The sequence below is a fragment of the Micropterus dolomieu genome, linkage group LG07 (genome assembly GCF_021292245.1).
Source record: "Micropterus dolomieu isolate WLL.071019.BEF.003 ecotype Adirondacks linkage group LG07, ASM2129224v1, whole genome shotgun sequence".
NCBI classification, from domain to species: domain Eukaryota; kingdom Metazoa; phylum Chordata; class Actinopteri; order Centrarchiformes; family Centrarchidae; genus Micropterus; species Micropterus dolomieu.
Genome location: NC_060156.1, coordinates 16,646,536 through 16,669,062, shown reverse-complemented (window position 1 = coordinate 16,669,062; position 22,527 = coordinate 16,646,536). Strand labels below are relative to the sequence as shown.

Here is a 22,527-nt window from a genome sequence, read left to right as displayed (position 1 = left end):
ATTTAGAGCTTTGACAACCAAAACAGAGCCAGTGTAAGAAATGTTGTCTCTGCTTACATTTTCTTTCTTTATATTTACACGTCTCCCAACTTAACCAATCTCGCACACTGTTACATGTAGTGAACCTGCAATATTGTGGTTATCACAAAGTATGTAGCAGTCTAAGGACTCCCCTCATGGAGATTACAACAGTAATGTAATTTTTAATTAATTCATCTGAAATAAGGAAAATATACGTAGGTTTGCATGTGTTTAATCTAATGCACGCATCCTACCTTGTGCACGCAATTATGAAGAAAATATTTGTTGCACATTTGCCGAGGCTTGACACACAAACCAACTGATGACCAATTGTTGTGGGGGACATCCACAAATGGCCACATAGCTTTTAAAAGCACACACACACACACACACACACACACACACACACACACACACACACACACACACGCTGCAACTAATGTAGTGACCGTGTCCAAGACAGCTTTCCGGAAGTATGCCATTTCCTGTGGAGCTACTGCAGGTCTCTGTCCATAAGGCTGATGAGTCCCTGGGGCAACTGGCTACTTTACGCTGCTCGTATGGAGCTATCTACTATTGCCCAACCAACCACCCTGACACAAACACACACTTCATCACATGCACACATAGCCACTCACACATGCATTCACACACCAGCTGACATGTAGACATTGACAGACAAGATAGTTCATTGAGTTTGCATTATCTCACTGCAATAGTGATTTGCATGGTTTTATCTTGACTGCATGTGTCAATTTCCCTCACATGCTCAGATATTAACTTCTGTGTTTGACTCTTTCAGCACACAGAAGTGCAAGTATTACAGGTTTCCTCTCCTCCTGATCAGTCTTTTGACGGTGAGTGGTAAAAGAACAGAGGATATAGACACTAAAGAGAGACTAAATGGTCTGCAGCTTACTCTCTATCCCTTCTTTACGATTTAATGAGATACATTAGTTTCTTTAATTAAACTTTAGGAGCAAGTCAAGCAAGAGGGAGATCAGGAGCAATGAAGACACAGTGACAGATGAGATTTGGTTTACAAAGAATATGTCACACTTTGCTCCCTAGGATTTTGCTCTCTCATTAGCCTTCGAGCTTCTATGTATGCTGCAGGGACAAATCTGGCTAATGGAGGAAACCTACCTTCAGGCTATCATTTTGTCTGGTTTTCTCTACAACCCGCCCCTTCTTTCCAGCTGTTCTCTTTCTGACTCGCTCCATCTTTACTGCTCACATATATAACATTTAATTACAAACATGTCATGCCAACCCCTCCTTCCATCCAAACACACACCACTAACCCATAGTAGACAATTAGAGCTATTTCTCAGCATTAGTTACCATTTTAATTAGCAAGGCTGTGAGAATGAATAATCTGACAGCACATGGCTAAGGGGGCAAAGTCATAATCCTATCACAGTGTTTTTTTATTCCCTCCCAGTTCCAGCGACTGTTTCAACATGCTGGTCTAATTACTACTGCTGGGGGTGGGGACTGGGAGCCAAGCGCAGAAAAACAATAACAATGCTAATGCTGGAGGCAACGCTAGGTTAGGCCTACACCCAATTCTTGATGCACTCTTTCTCAATGGGGAGCAGGGCTTTAAAAACAAGGAGGGACATGGGAAACGATGAATCAAGATATGTCCTCTCTTTCCTTCCCTCTTTTCTAATGAGGGGTTTTCTTAATGAAAGAGGCAGGAAACTGAATTGAGCCATTTGCTCTGGCTATTCAAATGAAAGATGAAAAGCTTGTGCTTGTTTGTGATGTGACAGGGAGAAGGGAGAGAAGAACGGAAACAGAGGCGAGTGACTTTCTTAAATAACATCATTATTTATTGCATGTGTCTATAAAGAATCAATACAATCTCAAGCAATGAACTAAGTTTAAATTATCATCTCTTAGTAGCATCACAATATGCAAGATATGAAATATTTACAATGAAAGACACAGCATGATAAGCCAGGGCCCATATCGTAATCTTTAGATGCTGAATAAAAACTCAAAACATTATCCAAATGCAAAACACTGCTCAAAACATCAAGAGGCTCGATTAGCAAAAACACACAGAAAAAAGTTTTCATTTCAAATTTGGAGGGAAAAAAACGTACAAACAGCAAAAAATCTGATTTTAAGGTTTAAGAAACATTATTAACAGTATTTATACATTTGGTACCGTCTTTGTAAACTAATTTTCAAAAGTGTAAATATTGCATATATGCCATTTGTGTTGTACCTAAGTAACAAGAATTAATTATGTCAAGTATTAATGACTTCTCTTAACTTTTTTTTCAGAATTACAGCATTAGAAAATGTCCTCATAGTGGCATCCATTTCACAAGACTATCCCATGACAGTTTAAAAAAAACAAAACAAAGCCAAACCATACTGTTTAGCATATAACTTAATTAGTGCTTTTGTTGAATCAGAAAGTTCACTCAAAAACATACTATGTACAGTACAAACAACATAAGTTATTTAACTTAACATCTCCCAAATTTCTCAGCTTTTCATTAGATGTAATTCTCTGTAACATCGCTCTATTTACAGTATATAGGCAAAGGTTAAGTACCAGTGAATTCAGATATATAAAGAGATACGTCCCCTGGTTTGTTTCTCTTATTCGACTTGTATCTGTGTCATAGTTTCCATTCAGTACCTCTGCATGTTTCATTGTTGCTGTTGTTGTGGTGTTTGTTGGTTGTGTGTCCCCAAGCTCGGGACACAGCATGTACTACATTCAACGTCTCTTGTGTTACAATCTAGAAAGTTTGTAAGTGCAAGAACATGCATTAGCTCCGGCATGTCCTGGCTGACTCTCCCTCTCAGGCCAAAGTGGCAGAGGAGGCCGTGGATTCAGGCTATCGAGCGGCTCACTGAACAGCCAGACAGACTGCTTCATGCATTCGCCATGTCAATCAGCGCTGTCCACACCTGCCAGCCAACCGTGTGATGTGACAGAGCTCCGCAAAGAGGCGTCAGGTGAGAAAATGTAAGCTTCGGAGCTGTCCAGATACTCCATAAACAACTTCAAACATTCGTGTACCTGTGTGACAGGTCATAACTTCCTGTGGATGTGTGCAGGATATCACAGGTGAACAGTGGGTGAGTAGGTAAAGTGTATAAAGGTGCTGAGTCTTGGGCTCAGACAGGCCACAGATCTGGTGGTTAGATCCAGTAGGACCTGGTTCATGCTGCAATGCTTGGATATGAGTCACCTGCATGTATGTGTGATGTCCTCTAAAGTTCTCTGGGTATTATTTTAATGTGTATGGATCCTCCATCTCAGGCATATTAATAAATATATTACTATGGATCTTTAATACATAATCTTGACATAAGTGTACCACGGGGAGAGAAGGAACTTAATCTCAGAGAAACTGTCTCTTATTCGGCTCTGATGAACATTCAGTCTATAAGATGATCTTTGATATACTGCATGTTTATAGGTCCAAACTTAAAAGGTCCATCAGACTGGGGCTGATAGTTAGAGTAAGGCTTTGGATTGGTGATAAAAAAAAAACATTCACCTCTGAAAATAAATATATTATATATATATTTCTACTGTGTGAATTGGTACCAACCTGGTTTTTGCTGAGGTAGGTTTTTTTAAGCATGTTAACTTTTATTTTTAAATATGTTCATAAATGCCACCTCTTTTTGCAGTATAATCTGTATACAAATTCACACACACACACTTCATTAAATGCATACATACATGATAAATAAATAAATATACGTAATCTGTATGCAAAGTTTTTTTTACGTGTATGTGTGTGCATACTATGCTCTCCAGGTTTGGTTCACAGGTTTTCAGGTGAGGGTATCTGGCAACTATTGGCTGAAACCAAAAGAAAACCAGCTGTATGAATGGCAATAACAACAATAATAATCATTAACATAACATTACACTGCAGAATAGTTTTGCAGGCCTACACACAAAGATAAATAGTTACCTATCTACGGTTAGAGTTAATAGTTCCTGTTATTTTTTAAGTAATCTAGCACAGCAGCAGCGATGGCGTCTGAATGTTTTGGTGCCACAAAAAGCGGAGAGAATTTGGGGCAAGGGTCAAGTGTTCGTGTCGCCATGGTGATGGCCATCCCCGTGACCCTTGAAGGCGGCAAAGAGGTCAAAGGACATCGACTGCAGCGCATGGTCCAGCTGTCGCCATGGCGATCTCGTCACTTGGCTGCAGCAAAATCCTACGTTCACAGGAAAAGGAGGGAGGGGGGCATCAGCCTTCATTCTGAAAGATGAAGAATAAAAAAAACAAGAGTGAGTTTCTTGTGATGTGATTTACAGACATAAAGCTGAATCTAACTGAATGAGATTTATTGGTCAATACCCCCTACAGAAACTTAATTTAGATGTGTGTACATACAGTATATGTGATTTATTACTAAGGAAGGAGCAAAAGCAGAAAGGGGGGAGGTCAAATGGATACCCCCACTCTGTTACCAAGTAAGGAATAAGTGCTCTTCAAGCGGCCTGCCTTTGTGTGTGCGTGTATTCCTCAGCTAGTAGACACTGAAGTGGCAGGTGCTTTCACGGCAGGGGGAAAAACAGAGTGGCATTTAGCACTGTGCAGCTGACACGGGGCAGTCTCCAATGACGCTAAAAGAGACAGCAACAACACTCCTACACACCAACAAACACACACCCAGGTATCCTTGATTGCATACCTACTGAAGTCCAATAAACAAAAAAATGCCACATTCACTCCCACACACACACACACAAACACACACACACACACACACACACACCACAGATGTGTATTTCCGCTCACTCCACACACTATAAACTCTTTCTCCCAGTGGAAAGCTGTGCTGACCCTTGCCCCGGTGTACTTGTTTGTGAGGTTTCATTTGCATGCAGAGCTATCAAATGGGAGCGGAAGTCTTGACTGACACTGACACACACACAAACACACACACACACACACACACACACACACACACACAGCCCCTTTCTGCGGCTCCATTTCTTCCCTCATTCGCCGTCTCCTCTCCCTCTTCCCCAGCCACGAACAAGAGCTGTTTTCACAAAGCTGGATGTGATCTCTAAAACAAACCTTTCATTCAGAGCCCTCACTGTTACCCCCTCCTCAACTGCTTCCACCACAAACACATGCATACACACATACACGTCTGCTCTCTCTCTTTGCCCTATACATACATGAAAATCAGCTTTTTACACATTTGATAAACTTACTGATGTCCAAAACATGATAGAGTAGTGGGAAGAAAACGCATTATTTCCACAGATGCTTGAGGAGATGCAAAAATATGGAACAACAGAGTTAATTTGGAAACTAAAATCATTGATTTTCCTCTTGAGGCCACCTGTGCTGGCTGAGCTCTGTCTCTTCATTGCCATGGGTGTCAGAGACAGAAGAAAACAGAAACACTTGGGTGGGAAGTGGTGGAAAAACCACAGTAACAGAATCAACCTGACAGAGAGGAACAGGAATGCAGTGAGGTCATGGGACCGACGGTCCATAACACTCTGTGTGTGTGTGTGTGTGTGTGTGTGTGTGTGTGTGTGTGTGTGTGTGTGTGTGTGTGTGTGTGTGTGTGTGTGTGTGTGTGTGTGTGTGTGTGTCTGGAGGGGCTGGGCCAGTCAGTGGCCTGTAGAGACAGACACTTGGGTGAGAATGACAGAGATCTGCCGGGAAGGAGAGCTGAATCACTAACAGCTCAGATTAGCAACCAGGTGTAGCCACACACATAAACACTCAAAAACATTATTATTATTGTATGAACAACGGCGCAATAGGACAATGTGGCATATAGGACTCGCCACACACACTGCTATTGAAACACATGGTGATCAGAGAAAAGTGTGGGTGGGCAGGGAGATTTTGGGGAGGTGGGGGTTATTTAGAGAAGGGGACAGAAGTCCGGCAGGGGAATGAACCCAAAGGCTCCTAACCCCTCCTCTTTTTTTGAGCACATACACACATCCCTGCGCCCCTCCCCTCCTGTCCCAAGCCCCCCCCCACCCAAACACACACACACACACACACACACAAACACACACACACACGCTCTGTTCATTATTTATTTAGTTCGGCTAAATTTAGTCGTGCTCCATTCAGGGATAGGACACACACACACACACACACACACACACACACACACACAGGCATGTATTTGCAGGCTCCTCTCTGGTGCTTCAGAAGCAGAGTAAACATGTCCCCATGTCTGTTGATGCATCGCCTGCTGAGCAGCTCTGTATTGTCGCAGAGCAAAATGAATGAGCTTTTAGTGGAACTGCTCCAAGTGTATTTCGGAACAGCAAGAAAGGAACTGTTTATTTATTATATATGTATGCTTGAAAATGAGCTTCTGCAAACAATGTTAGAAGCAAGTTTCCTCCTACAGATAGGGAGAGATCAGCAGGCTCAGATCAGCGCTGTTTACATTCCTGACCTGCTGGCTCCTCCCTGATCTACAGCAGCACTCCACCAAACAAACACTGACTCCTCACCTCTGACCTCCCACACCTCTGTCCGACCGACAAAACAAAAACAACAACCACTGTTAACTCTGTTATCCTGCTGACTCAATATTACCTATATTCCAGATAACACGAGTGATTATTTTCTTCAGTCTTATCCAATTTTTTAAACATTAGCTGCAACTAACAATTATTGACATTTTTTCTCGATTAAGCATTCAGTCTATAAAATGCTGTTCGTGAGAGAAGCCAAGTTTACTAGAGCCAAAGTTGACAAATTAAAATGTCTTGTTCAGTCTGACCAACAGTGTAAAACACAAAACATTTTCAATTGTTACAGATGAGAGCCTGGAACTAAGTATTGTTTGGCTTTTTAATATCCACTGCCTAATCTTATGATTGACTATATAATACACCTCTATTGAGTAGCATTAACACAGCACTGGGGACCAGAGAGATTGAGAAGAGTTGGACGGTTTATGAATGAAAAACTAATTGGCAAGAAGCCTGAAGACTGAGCTTACCTGGTGTGTGTGTGTGTGTGTGTGTGTGTGTGTGTGTGTGTGTGTGTGTGTGTGTGTGTGTGTGTGTGTGTGTGTGTGTTGAGGTGTGTACTATATGTAAGAATGAAAGTAAGTACTATATGGCATGTGCACTCATATCACACACAGAATCTCTTCTCCAGCTCTAGACAAAACAAGCTACTCAACAATGTCTAATCCTGAAGTGAATGTAATCCTTCTTACCTCCAAGCTAAATTGAGGATGGTAGGTTGACTTTGTTTTTATCTAGTGCTGGAACATCCCGCCCTACTTTACTCAAAGAGTTATGTATCAGACGGCCAGGAGCATGCGTGTCTGAAGGGGAGGGGTGCACAGAACAGGTGAGGACAGTTTGTCCCTCAAAAGATTGTATGTAATCAAATAATCATGTAGAGCCATTGTTTGCAGAGTTAAATGTTCTAGGCTCACAATAGGCTCAGTTAACTAGATACTGTACAAATACAGTACAAACGCACTGCATGCATCAGCTTTGCTGTCAAAAAATATCAAACCAGACAAGCATGTTAATTCAGTTTGCTCTCACATTAAAAAGGTTATTTTTTAGCAGCCAGCTTCTGATTCTGAGATGTCAGGCTTTCCCATCAGCCATAACTAAAGACACTTCTAGAGCTGCGACTAATATGATTTTCATTTTTGATTAATCTGATGATTATTTTTTCGATTCATCAACTAACTATTTTTGTCTACAAAATAGTAAAAACAAAACGTCTTGATTTATTAGACTAAAATAACGCAAAGATATAAACCAACAACGAGCAACACAGCCTCACATTTGCGGAGCTGGAACCAGAGAAGGTTTGGCATTTTTGCTTGAAAAAAGCTTGAAAATTGAAACAGCTCATTTATTTTCTGTTGATCAACTAATCGATGCAGCTTTGGACATTTTGAATCAATCCTTCAAAGCAGCCGGCCATTAGTTGTTTGCTACTGTTGTTTACGGTGTGAGATAAACCAAGCAGCAAGAGGAGTGAGAGTCTCGTTAGTGGCACTGATCAGATATGATTAGCTAATTGTTTAATGCATCATTATACAATCCTCCATGGCCTCTGGTGTTAAAAGCCAATCAGAGACAGTCCACTGAGGTCAGATAACAAAAGGAAAAACACAAGGCTCAAACGCACCGGTGTGGAGAAGGTGTGTGTGTGTGTGTGTGTGTGGAAGGGTGGGGGGTTGAATCACATGATTTCTGAAAAACAGAAAACAATGTCTGGAGAGACGAAGAGGAGAAAGGAGGGAGGAGGATGCAGGGGGGTGGGTTGTGTTGGAGTATGGCTTCTTGAAACTGCCTCGCCACACCCCCACCTTCTCCCTGTTGTTGTTGTGGCAGATGGTGGCCAGTCATTAGCGTATTGTCACTCTCCTCTGACGGGCCAGATAACCAGTGAACACTGCTTGGCAAGGCAGGTGCAAAACCCCTAACCCCCACCACCACCACCACCACCACCATCTGCTGATGGCTGTGTATATGTACGCACACAGGAGAGGGAGACACACAGACAAAGTGGAAATGTGTGCATGTTTCTTTGGTGGCGGTGGGCAGTCTGGGCCCACAAATGCAAGGCATGGAGAGCGTGAGTCAGTCTTCTCCCCTGTCTGCACCCGTGCAAGACTGCTTTTCAGCCAAAGAGAGAAACATTAGATAAACAAGGACAGACGTGGGAAGAGGAGATGACAGGAGAACAATAAAGAAGCTTTTATGAAGAAAAGAGAAGGGACAAGATATCTGCACTCTAAAAGCAGAGGTAAGAGCCAAAGAATGGGAGTAAAAAGTTGTAAATACACAACTGATGGCAGAGTCTTGCACGCACACAGTGTTAGTTCAAAGGTCAAGAAACTGACATTGTCTGCAGGGCCAGAAGCCATGCACTGAAAGCTAAACAGTCCCCTCCTTTGCCCCATTACCTCCCCTCTCCCTGCATGTCAGGGCCAAAACCCAAACAACAACAGTAACCCATCAACTAATGGACTCAACCATTCCTCACTGAGCTATGTGAAACCTCTATATACAGACAGGCAAGATATGCTTACATATTTGCATGTTTGTTGAGCTGAGGAGCAATGCCCGCCTCCCTCTCTCCCTTACACTGCAATGACTTCAGCTGGCAAATGAGGACAGGTGATTTGATTTCCTAATCTGCCTGTTTCAAATTGATGTACTTTGGGGAATGCAAACTATGATAACCAGAGAATGTGGTAGAGCCATCTTGTAGTAAACAGTCTTGCCCTGTTTTCTCTCTCTCTCTCTCTCACACACACACACACACACACACACACACACACACACACACACGCAACAGAAGTGTTTTTGTGTTTTGATGAGAGGTATTGATGACTTGCCACACTGGTCACATCCCTGATCAGAGTTGAGTCATTGACTATTACAAGGAGATTTGTTTGTTAGGAAAGGCTTATATAACCAAGATACTATAGTAGAAAAGGAAAACTTTTGCCATTCTTAGTGACACTGACCGCTTTCTCTGTTTCTCCTCTAACCTTTTCTGGTTATTCCCCATCTCACTCTCTCTCTCTCTGCCTTCAGCCAACAGCTCTATTGTTTATTCTGTTGCACATGAAAACCAAAACAAGTCACTCATCCTTCTCCATTGTTCCTCCAACTCCCTTTTTTCCACCTTCCCTGTTCGCATATCATTGATCCAACGTCTCCACTGAAGTACAAAATGTAATATTTAGGGCCTGTCCTCTGAAACACAAACACACCTGGACACACTAAAGTGATGTCACAGTAAGTGGGAGGTTCAAAATACGGGTGAGGTTGCGCATGACTGGAAAAACTTGTGTTTATACAAAACATTAGCGAGTGTTCACGCCTGTGTAAAACTGTTTCATTAGTGTGTTTGTGAAGTTGCTCACAGTAAAAAAACCAAAAAATCAATCCTTCAAACGCCCCACCCCCCCTTTTTGAGTCCATCCCACCAGGTTAGACAAACAAGTGAGCATTCACCTCTCCCAGCAACCTTTGCACACTGCCCACATTCCAGTCCTGAAACCCAGTACCTGACAATTGATAAACAACTGACTCACTTGTTTTTCTGGGGAACCCGATGACTTGCACCAAGCCCCACTGGCTGTGCTCACAGCATGAGAGCCAGCATAGAAAGAGACAAACAGGGACAACTTGGTTGTGAAACCACAAAGAGCAATTAAACTCTTGTATTTCACCATCAGGAACACAGGCTCTTGACTCACAATGATTCCAACACTGTGTATTTTCTGTTCCAACAACAACAGCAACTTCTGACATGCCCCTGCATCTATCCCTGTAAATAATCCCTGCCATTTAGAGGTGTGTGAAAAGGCACTGATGCAACAGTGAACAAGATTAGGTGAAAGGTAATATTTTGATGGCAAGTGTTCCTGTGCCACAAAGACACGTTGTCATGAGGATTTCATGGCTTATTCACACACATGCCAGCCTTATAAAAGCGACATTAATCAGAAATACTTTATTTTATTACAGAGTGTTATACAATTTCTCCATTAACATGTATTTCTTTCTGCCTGTTCTAGCTACTTCCACATGAGTATCATGTGTAGTGCTGCATGCGTCACTGGATCAGACTTTTTTTTTGTTGTTGAAATACTGACGTGGTATAAAACTGCGTCACTGAGGGGAGACCAGAGCAGACCATTCACACAAACACACAACAGCAGCATCAAGCCAGCCAGAATAAAATATTCCAAGTCCGGCTACAGTTTTCAAAATAAAGCTGTTACAAAATAATAGGCTACTATAAATAAATAAGATATAAAAATCGATTTGAGTCAAGTTAATACTGAATTAAAATACAGTTGATGTTTCCCCTTAGGAGACCTGCAGATAAGGATTGAAAAAACAGCATGCTCTGGAGAATATGGATATATTTTCATCGTTTTGCATATTATACTGTTTTACGCAACTTTTTTCTTTCTAAGCTTTTATTCGGAAGGAAACGCTCGTCCCGGATGCTGCTGTTCTAAACGCAGTTTGAAGGAGATCAGATACCTTGCAAACAGCCCTCCTCAGCACCGAACAGCCGTGAGGCTTGTCGATGTGTCATGGGTGTGACGAGAAGGTGACTAATCCTATCTAAACATCACAACCTACACCCAGCCGCCACGTTCATAACTTCACTTCTCCCTGCTCCTGTAGCCTATGTTTACATACCGAAAACTGCTATTTTAACACAACATGTATCGGTATGTAGCCAAACCACTGTTCACATACAACAGATACACTGATAAACGCTGTTTGATTCATTTGGTTGCATAACACTGTCGATTATTTGCGAGATTGCGGAGATGGTCTGTCACAGTTATGGTCAGTGCAACGCAGCTGTTCAGCAAAAGAACACTGTGTGTCAGGTTTTTACTAGCAGTCAGTCGGTTAAATCCACTGCCAGTGTTAAACACACGGGCTCTACTACAGACACACACTTGAAGCCGTTTGTTTTCTGCGTGTTTTCTAAAAGATAATCATTATCTCAATTTTGGAATGAAAATGAGCTCAGAAGCGCTGCTTAGCAACGAGGAGCCTATCTGTGCAGAGTATACAGTAGCCCTGAGGCGGATCTCTGTCCTACTCAAGTGCTGACGCCACTCCCTTCATGAATGAAAACCTACTGAATGAATGAGTGTGTGTGCCATGTATGAAAACACTCACCTTTCACAGCAGCAGCAGTCTCCTTGAATCCCATGCTGGCGTATGGGCTAGTGTTGAAACCATTCATGCCCCCCTTGCAGCCACAGGCTGTCTTGAACCGCAGGAGTCCATCGCAGTCCCCTAACCTGCAACCTCCAAGGTTTCCCTCCATCAGGTTTAAGGCAATGTAGTTAAGTCCATTTTGATAACCAGCTGACATCTCCCTGCACATGGGGCTGTTGCTGCCATAGTCCTCGTCAGGTCCCTCAGAGCTGCAAACAGTGTGGGATACATTCTCCACAGAGGCAGAGCTGTGCCGTTTGGTGTCATGGGCAAAGGATGGGCACACGGGTGTGACAGTGGTGGTGGAGGAGAAGGTCTCAGAACTGTGCCGGCGGCGCCCCTGGGGGTCAGCCCGGATCACTTTGGCCCCCCTATGTGGATCTACTAGGGTGACAGATAACGAAGGACCCCCCAGGAGAAAAGAGTCCAGTGGCACTGGGGGCACCCCATCTACAATGCTGTCCTCAAGGCTGAGTCTCTTGACACAGGCAGTTGGGCTGGTGGGGAGGGGAGCAGCATCAGTGGTGCAGAGAGCAGGTAGAGGAGCTGGAGGACTGAAGGTCATCTCAGTATAGTCATCCTTGACTGGAGCAGGCTGACACACCAGGCTCACCTGCTGCTGGAGAGGATATTCCTCGATCCCCCTCTTCTCTGCCTGTCCCTCTATGCTTTTTTTCTCTTCTTTCTCATCACCTCCCTTCATGTTATGCTGGGCATTCACCAGACTAGGACAAGTCAAGACTTTAGGCATGTGGTTTAGGCACCCTGCAGGGGGGGGATCCCCAGCTTGGTGTGAGCCAAGGTGACCCGTCAAGCTGACATCAACATTAGCATAGTCTGAGAGTGGCAGGGATCCCCTCTCTGCACACATTAAACTCACAGAGGATTCAGAGCTCTCTGACACTCTGCATGGCAGCAGGTCACGGGTAGCACTACTAAAGTCTATGTTGATGTACTCTCCAGGGCTGCGTGGCTCTGATGGAAGGGGATGTTCACTCATACATGGTAATGTTCTAAGGGACTCTAGAGCCAGGCGGGTGGGCCGGCACACCCTACTCCGGTGTACGAGGCCTCCATCTACCCGAGCCACTCTGAGAGGTGATGGGGTGGAGGATGGGGTGCCTGGTATCCCTGGAGAGTTGCTGGCCACAGAGTCTCCTGGAGAGACAGGACAATAGTTGGACTCCTCTTCTATCCGCTGTCTCTGTAAACTCATCACCACATACTGGTCAGTGTCTGTGGACCCGTTGCGCTGCAACTGGACTTGAAGTGAACGTGGTAGAGAGTTGTAAGAATAAGCCTGTCTGTGATGTTGCTGGGGGTGGGGATCTCCTCCTGGAGGACTGAGGATGTACTCTGGGGGTGTGAGAGACACCAGAGGGTCAACTGGAGACATGTTCAGATACTCTCCGTTGAGCTTTCCATCAGTGCTTTCCACTGACATTTTTGTTCCGCACCACATCCGCATATAGCCACTGTCCTCCAAAGAAACACTCCCAGGGGAGTCTGTGCGTGAGGCCATCCCTGCTGAAGAGGAGTGTGAACGGGGATTCATGATTTGCTTTGGAGCAGAAACACACATGGGGCTCATGGGCATGTAAAGGTCATCCTTGGACCCCAGTGTCTGAGGTACCACACCTGGCATCATGGGCATGTAGCCACTGTCACCTTGGACACTGCTGGTGCTGATCTGAACATCCCTGTAATCCTCAGGATAGATCCCTTTAGGGGAAGCAGTGTGACACCTGCGAGAAGACAGGCTTCCACTGGTGTAAGTGGCTCTCATAAGAGTGTACTCATCCAGGGAAGCTGACGATACTTGGGGGGGACCCCTCTGCTGGCGGGGGGTAGTGAGGGAGTATGTGCGCTTTCGATAAGCCATGTCCAGCTCTGATAACCTACGGTAACCATTCTGATTCTGCCGCTCCATCACCATGTAGCCATCAAGCTCGCTGCCGTCCCGGGAGGGGGGAGTGTCAGCTTTGAGAGATTCTGGAGTATTGCTACGGAGGGTGAGTGTTAGTCTCAGATCCCGTGTATCCGCAGGGCTAGAGCCATACTCCTCACATGATATGAAACCACCATCACTGAGGGAGCCTGAGAATGAGGCACTGCAGCTGGAGGGGCGAGGAGCACTGCTGTCTGGGCAGGACGACAGTTTTTCTAGGCTAGGGGTGGCCACGGGCGGGGAATGAGACAGGGGCATAGACATGGACTTACTGTGCTGGAGGGAGGAAGATTCAAATGTCCGACAAGGGCGCGTTGTAATGGTGTGAGATCTGCTCAGCAGGGTCCTGTGGACCCCTGGGCTAACGGGGCTGCCAGTCACTGACATGGGGCGTATCATGGTGCCGTCGCCCTCGCTGGCCGTGCGTATTCGACAGGAGGAAAATTTGCTCACAGGAGAGGTCGCAGCCATGCTGTCAGTGCGTGACCGCCGGGGAAGCCCGATCTGGCTGGGGGGTAGATTGTTCAGGTGCCTCCGTGTGGGTACAGAGATGGGGTTTGTACCAGATGACTGGCTTTTACTGCGCGGTCGGAATTCCGACAGCTCCTTCATGGCTTTCATCGCCTCTAAGATAGTCTCGTGGATATTTTGCGCCACCACAGAGTCATCCGCCTGCATCCATAATTCCCCGGGACCCGTGGCTGCAGATCGACCAACCTCAATGAAGAAAAAGCTGTCAGAGTGGCCGCACCTCCTGATATTCATCAGCTGTAAAATGACGGAGGCAACCTCTGTGTTCAGCTTGACAAAGCTGATAGTCCGGCTGGAAAGACAGAGTCTGTACACTCCGGTCAAATTTCTGCTTTGCCCCAGGCCTTTGGATTTCAGATTTACTTGCCATACCTCCTTGTACGCGGCGGCAACCGGCGTTATTACACCGTAGCTCGCCTCGTCGAAGCCAACCAGCGAGGACGCAGAGTTGGACGCTGAGCCGTCGTATACTTTCCCCTCTGCCATTAAATCCGTAAGCACCCGGTACCAGCTCTCCTGTTCCTGCTCGTTTTCTGCCGCCACGGCAAAATACTCGTCCTTGGTATAAAGAGCGATAAGATATTTGTGTTTTGCGTCCGCTCTCTTGTTGATATTGAGACAGCAGTCCAGAGGAACAACTCTCTTCGCAGCCGATTTGTTTTTCCATTTCTTCTCGCTCTCGTAGTACTCCAGCCGGGCAGGGGAACCCTCGCTTGGCTCTTTTAGCACAAAAAAGCGCTTGTGTCCGTGTTTCTGCTTCTTTAGATATCCGCACTTCTTGATGTTGTTGGTTACGTTCGTATTACCGGGCAGTAACGGCTGATCTGCCGTGTTAGGCGGACTGGCCATTCTAGTGTCCTTCGCTATCAGACACAATGCTTCCTTCCCACGAGTTGCTAAAGAAACGACGCGCTTTATTTTAATCCTCTATTTCCAGAGCCGGTTGTGCATGCGTTCGTCTTCTCCCAAAGCTGAGCAATAAATAACACATGTCTGCTACTGTCCGGACTGAGGAGGGGAAACAACGTGACGATCTACACATCCAGCTCTGCTTTGAAAAAAAAAGAGGGGAAAGGAGAATAAAAAAAATACACACACCGACAGTGGGCGGTGCGCACTCAGCTCATTGGGCTTATTGGTGGAAACGGGATGAATGCTGGAGTGAGGTGGCCCCGTTCAAAAGAGAGAGAGAAGGAAAAGGCCCTCCTACTATTACTCTGCCCTCTTCCGACTCATTTGAGCGTAGTCAGTCAGGACTGGAGCTTTATTTATAGAAGCTCTGGTCCTGGGATCCAACATTTGACTACTGTGAAGATTTTTTTAAATCCATCTAAATATTACCAAACTAGATGTCCCTGACCTATAAAGCCTACATTTGCGTCATTTAAGAAGTTGAGGTAGATTATAAAACATATACAACAAGAATAAATAGCAACCGGAATATTAGCAATGCGTAGCACACTGACTCATTTCTAAATGTTTATTTTATTACCTATGTTGTTGTTGTGTTATTCCCGTAGCATATTCTTATTCCCAGTGATGTTTTTCACAAATTAAACGCGTCTGTAGGGGGAGTTCCAGTCCTCTGGTAAACAAGCATCACCTGGTCGAGACTGCAGCTCTGTCACAGGAATTTAATATTCCCTCTGCGTCGCCGAGCCAGAACACATCACGGCTTTAACGAGATATTCCAGCCACTCTCAGTCTTTATAGAAAGCATCAAAGTGTTCATGATAAACAAGTTGTAGGCTACAATAATTTGGGAAGAGCGGATATAGCAGTTGACTTTATTCATGTTTGCCTGGCGCTCCCATGATAGCGGCTCAGTTTTAGACCGTCTCCGACTGCTGTATCTGTATACTTCCCATTCAGAAACACCATATTTCGGCGACAGATGACATCACATGCCCATTAGGTTTAACGTTATAGTCGGTTAAAGCTTAATCCACCGAAATAGACCTCCCCATTTCAGCGAGGAATGACCTATATAAGGTTACATAAAATAAAAAATAAAAAATCAGTGATCATGATGACGCAAAAAAAGTCTCCTGATCTCGATGCGTCAGTGGCTGGTAATGTGCGTAATGATAAACTGCGGGAGCCAGCTGGACACTGCGGCGTGGTGGTGATAGTGTGTAACGTAACTGACAGCCAATAACATGTGTTTTACTTCCTGAAGAAGTGAGGTTCACCTCTTCCTCCCCAACAGAGGCCTGGTGCTGTTTCACTGACGAAAGCAGGCTGTACAGTGCGTCCTGACAGTTATGTGTGCAGGTACACAGTAAACAGACACAACATTAGAAATCAAACTTAGTCCTGAACTGTAATTAAACGGGGATTAATCTACATTCCCAGTGTCAAAGTACAAAGCTCCCTGCAGGGGGCAATTATTCCACCATAAGCAATGATTTGACTCCTGCCATGGAAATAGAATCACATCAGTGATCCGCACCTCACATATAACCTTTAGCTTACAGATTTTGTCCACTTGCAGTGATGAGTAGATTTTGTGTTCTGTTCAGTTGTTTTCTTTTCATTATTTGAGTTGCCTAAAGTGTTATGAAAGCATATTGATATAAATAGATGTAGCAGAGCAGACTGCCTAAACCTCTAAGGCTCAGATATCTCCCTGTAGGATAAAGAGGGTTCCCTGTCTGTTGATATTAGATTTCTACATGACAGACATGGGCTTGGATCTGAACTTTCACACTCTCTGATACCAAACAGCTACTGCAGAATCACTATATTGTGAATGTGCTGCTTTACATAACATTTACCTGCAGTTGCTTACAACTCTGAGAAATTATGAATGGATTGTCCCAGTAAGAAGTCCATGACAGCTCGCATACCTGGCCTGATACTGGCAAGATAAACAAAATATTGGTGTAGTGTGAAGTGAAAAGCAGGGGCACAGTGAGTGACTCTTTCTTTTTGCATAACCAATGCAAAAAGCATCCGAAATGCAAATCAGCTGTCTATAAAATACCAACAAGGTGGGCCTTTATCCCATAAACTGTGCTGCTTGCAAACCCAATCTGGTTGTGTCAGTGATATGTCCTCTTCCTTTTCTTAGGTAACTACATGAATATTTATCACCATCCAATTTACACAGCATGGTGCATTCATTTACAAGTTAATTAAACAGCCAGATGAACCTGATTTACAAGGCTCCAAATGGGCCCACTCATAGTCTCCTGGTATGAACACATTAGGTCTTTATAAGTTTATTTATTTAGGAAAGGAACGGGGTGTAACTTTAAGGGTGCATGTTCTCAAAAAAGATCGGTCCTCCTTACTCTCTGGAGTCCTTTATGGTGCAAGCCATGTTAATACTTGAATTTTAAATGTCAGCAAACAATCAAAAACGGGCAAATAAACAAAGTATAATAGATGGTTTAAGTTCACTCAGTAGCCTTTAGCTTTGAAGGCCTAATCTCATTTAGGCTCTTAAAGCTGGCTTTCAAATACAAACAGCCTCGCTTGCCCCATTTGCTGAGTCACAAGCACATTACGTCTCAGTCACCCACTGCACTGTCACTGTGTGCAACGATTAGTTTCATAAGCTTTCATAAAGCAGATTAGAATAGCCAATCTGATGAGATAAGATTAAGGACAAGCAGGAGGGGGGTAAAGATTAGGCTCAGTCAAACTCCATTCACTGCTGCATAAGACCCCATCAAATGAACAGCACAAACACTGTATTGTCGACATCCAAACATCACACACACTCTTCAACAGATTATAGCCGAAGCCTGGGGTGTCTGATTCATATTGTTGTAGCAGTGTTGTTTTGATGTTTTGGATCTTAAAATCATCCTGTTGTTATTTATTGTCCTGAGCAGGAGATATTTTTTGTTTTTCTGGACTGTTGTGTCAGAGACTGAATTGGATAGATTATTATTCTTATTATATTGTTATTCAGTTAAACCTAATGTTATGTTAGGGGTCCTAGAGACCCCAGACACTCTTTTATAGCTCAAAAGAGCTTTAGCTCGGTTAGCTATATATAATCTGTGCAGTTTTAACACAGCCCCCAAATTAATCTATTTGGATTTCTGTTATTAGAGTTTTCTAACAGTTTAGTTACAAGAGGTCAGTGAGACCTATCTGGGGTATTTATGGGACAACATACTGTGCATTTCTTTGTCTGTGAATTATTTTTTGGCAAATAAAAAGTGAATGTATGTTTTATACATAACCCATTTAACATGAACTATTCCTTATTTGGTGTAATGCCTTATGGTAATCTTTACGTTTTGTTACCTTCATCACATGCAAGCTGAGTTTGTGGCAAAGGAAAGGAACAATACCTTTCTACATTTTGAGTTTTAATGGTGTCATAATAAAATAAAAAATATACATAAAGTAAACATTTTGCAGTTATTAATATGTTAACAAATACAGTAGTAGTCTGTGGGACCCCAAACAATTAGGAAGTAAAGCGAATGTCAGCAAAACACAAGGGTTAAAACTGTACAATGTGGAAAACGGCTTCATATATATATAACAATCAGTGACATCACTCTTTATCTACCTGAGTTTTTTTCATTATTAAATTAATACATTAATAGGAGGAAGCTTTACGGGGTCACCATTTTATTTCTTTATACATTTAAACATCGTTACCTACTAACCCTGTAATTTCTTAAACCCAATACCGTAACCAGTTAATGGTAATGGAGGCTGTTTTCCGTGCTCTTGAGCACAGACAATATAGATTGCTCCGTTCAGTCTCATGTTGCCACCCATAACTGACTCAATTCTCTAATCAGTAAAACAACTGCAAAACAGAAATTTCTCTTCTAGTTAATTTTTGTGCTGATTGATCACAAACCTGGAGGAAGGACAGCATGTGCCAATGAAGATCTTTGTAGTATTGGACATGGCTGCACATGCCTTGATTGAGCCACAGCACAAGTGATTACAGTTTTGATTACTTCAGTTAACCAACTCAGTAGAATGGACATAATCTATTTTTGATTAATCTGCAAACAGGACACAGGGTATGCATGGTTGAATTGGGACTAGAAAGCCAATTATAGTGGTTGCTATGTTGTATTTGGTGCCCCATCTACATTGTGTAGTAATGGCCGTGCAGGTTTGATGTAGAACTGTGGAGCTACATTTTTTACCCTTGACATTTTCCTTAGATCTTTCTGCACTGTGAAAAATTCCCTCTTTGCTGTTATTCCTACCTTGTCTCTTCATAATATCACCACGTCTTTTAAATCATTTGTTGTACAGACACTCAAAATGACTCGTTTTGTTTTTCATTTCACAGGTCACCGAGAAATATATTTATTTGATGTGCTTATTAGAAGGGCAGGAGACATATCAGGCAGACGCAGCCATAGCATTCTTATTTGACCAGAAGAGAAACCAATGATAATATGTTTATGTAGGCTGAAGACATATACAGACAACATATTTATTCATGACCCTGTTTTTCCCCAACAAATTACTCTCCTGGCCTCACAGAGAGATGTAACAGCAGCCTGCCATCTGAAATCTTACCTCTCTGTAGCTTTGATTAAACAGATATGACTGCATATGATATTCAGACTACATAATACCATCATCAGTCATTCGTCATAATTATGCATTATCCCGAGTCATGTGGTTTGTTATAAATGACAATGATACATGAGCCCCCTTGGTCAGTTTGGGGGGAATCTTGAATCTCAAGTGTGTCTATGTTCAAACAGTATTGCTTAGCAGTTTTAAAACAGCAGTTTACATTTGGACATCTGAGGCTATCATAGGACTCAAGTCGGTGTCCTGATGACTGATAATATATGGTAGCTTATTGATTATAGGAGGGAATTAAAGGAAATGTTGGGATCATGGCAGTGGTAGATAGTATTATTGTCTGCTGAAGCATAGTGATAATCAGTGTGTAGATGTTCCTTAGAATTATTCACATAGTCCACACTTATAGAGCAGAGGAACAAAGATCAAAGAAAGGTAGGTCTACAGTATTTGAAGTGTAACTGATCTAAGTAGGAGTGTGTGGGAAGTCACCCACCCCTGCTTGTTTGCTTGTGTGTTTGTGTGTGTGTAGTTTAAGCGTACATTGATTTTTTCTGTGGCTTAATCTCAGCTGACCTGCTGATCTAATATTCATTCCCTACTCCAAAACATACACATTCTGTCTTTGTCTTAGTCTCTCTCAACACTTTAATACTAATCCCTTTAAAGAACCAAATTTTGCTTGTGTAATATTTCTGGCTTCTCCCTGTTTCTCCTCTACATTCCAGTGTTTCTTAATAAACACCTCAGCTGAGTAGAAATACCCACCACAGATTAACAAACAATGTAACTCGTAGTAGAGGGAAAACAAAGAGCACTGGAACGTAACCTTCATTTAATGATAATTCCCATTGAGACTGGGATTTTCAAGAGTTTCAAGGGAGACCTGTTTACAAAACATTTGTAACTAAAGAAAGTGTCATATAAAAATGCACAATATAGCAAGATAATGAATAACAATGTACATTATTTTTATTATATAACATGGTAAAAAAAACAGCAAGTTATAAATAAACAAAAGCACAATGAATAAATGATGGGACATAAAGTAATTAAAAGCTGATAAAATAATAAGTGAAACAGACCAAAACAAATATTCTACAATATGAGATTTAAAAATGGGGGATGCTTGGAAAATTACATAGGCATTTACTATTTGCATTAAAATGCATTTTGGGTGTTCAGGTCTCTTTTGTCATTGTAGCTTTATGCCCTGTTAGCCAACATTCACAAATTAGAGTCTCAATAATGGGAATAAATGATACTTTAACTCCTCCACTTCTACTTGGGCTCCTTATAATAGTCTGGTCTCTGGTATCACATTCAGAGGCGATCAGGGGTGCGTGCGACAGTATTCCAGAAAGCAAATGAGTCTTCGACCATCAGGGACCACTTTGTAGTGTGCTTAAATCTGTAACCCTGCAAACCTCAAGATAAGTCAATATTGTCCATGCAGAAGAACTGAAGTCTAACAAACCTCTTCTGTAACTAAATGACTCAAAGCAGATGTGTATTTTTTTCTCTTTAGCTGCAATGGTCCCTGTTCCCACAGATAAAATCAAGTGGGAGCAGGGAAGCAACATCCAATTACCACTGGTCACTTGAGACATATTTGATATGCATTTCCCTTCCAGAGGTGAACTATAATGCACTTTAACTAACTGCAAAAACAATCTGAATACATTGATACAGGATACAAGATCTGAAGGAAACTATGATTCAGGTCTCACTATTAAGGAACACATTACTTCTTAACCATATGCCAGTTTCTAAAAATCATGCCGTCATAGACAGTCAAAAAAACATTCTAAAAAGAAGGAACATCATTTTTGTGCACATTTATGGCTGTATGCTCAAGGAAAGTTTTTTCAAAAATGTTTGTAAAAAATGTTAGTGACTGAGTCTATGATAAAGCCAGCCATCTTTACTTTAAAGGAGTCATTCAAATCTTCTTTGTTAGGGAGGGGAGTGGAAGGTAGGGAAGTTCATCCATTTATTGTTTCTTTATTGAGTTCATACAGTTAAGCGAACCCAGGACGCTCGGTTATGATACCATTACACTATACTATGCATTTGAAAGAAAACTGAGATTATACTATATAAAGCACTTTATTAAAAATGTTGCATACATCTACATAAGAAAACTTAGACTCTGCTACCTACTATACAAAAAGAATCCCCTTTATTCCGTGACTCATGCATACATTGTGGACACACATCCTGCCCTGTCTTATAGGTCCACATGGGTTATGTGCTTGCCCAGCTGCTTTGCGTGACAGCCACAAGTTAAGGACAGACTGAATGAAAGCCTGTGCTTGCGTTTGTCTGTGCCACAGGATGTTTTGAAAAAACACAAATACCACATTTTTGACCCTGATCGGGACAGTTTGCTTAAAAAAGACACGCTGGCAACCTGGTAAGATAAACACAACACTGGTTAAGGATGTAATCAGCTTTTGGGATAACATATTAAAGGTCAGGGTTTATAACCTCACAACCATGGCACAAATATTCACCCTGTGGGACCCTCCAAAGGATAAGTGGTAAATGTTGTTAGATAGGGTGCTATTAATTTTTTTTATGTAGTACAATAAGAAGATTAAGAGATTTCTGAAATAAATACACCTGAACTGAAAACCAGGAGTGTCCATCTCACAGCCAAGTGAGTTGTAGAAGATGATGGTCAATTTAATGTTCTGTATGACCTGTCTGTGGCTCTCAAGGATGGTTACACTCATGTACTCCATCATAGATACCTACAGCA

General features: G+C 42.7%; 1 protein-coding gene across 1 annotated transcript; it reads right to left on the bottom strand.

Moving 5' to 3' along the window:
* Window positions 1-1,833: 1,833 nt before the first annotated feature.
* On the bottom strand, window positions 1,834-15,267 carry irs2b (insulin receptor substrate 2b). Its single transcript, XM_046053488.1, has 2 exons — window positions 11,714-15,267; window positions 1,834-4,274 (listed from the first exon to the last, which is right to left on the bottom strand). The coding sequence occupies exons 1-2, from the start codon at window positions 15,081-15,083 to the stop codon at window positions 4,270-4,272; spliced, it is 3,375 nt and encodes a 1,124-aa protein (XP_045909444.1). The 5' UTR covers window positions 15,084-15,267; the 3' UTR covers window positions 1,834-4,269.
* Window positions 15,268-22,527: the final 7,260 nt, after the last annotated feature.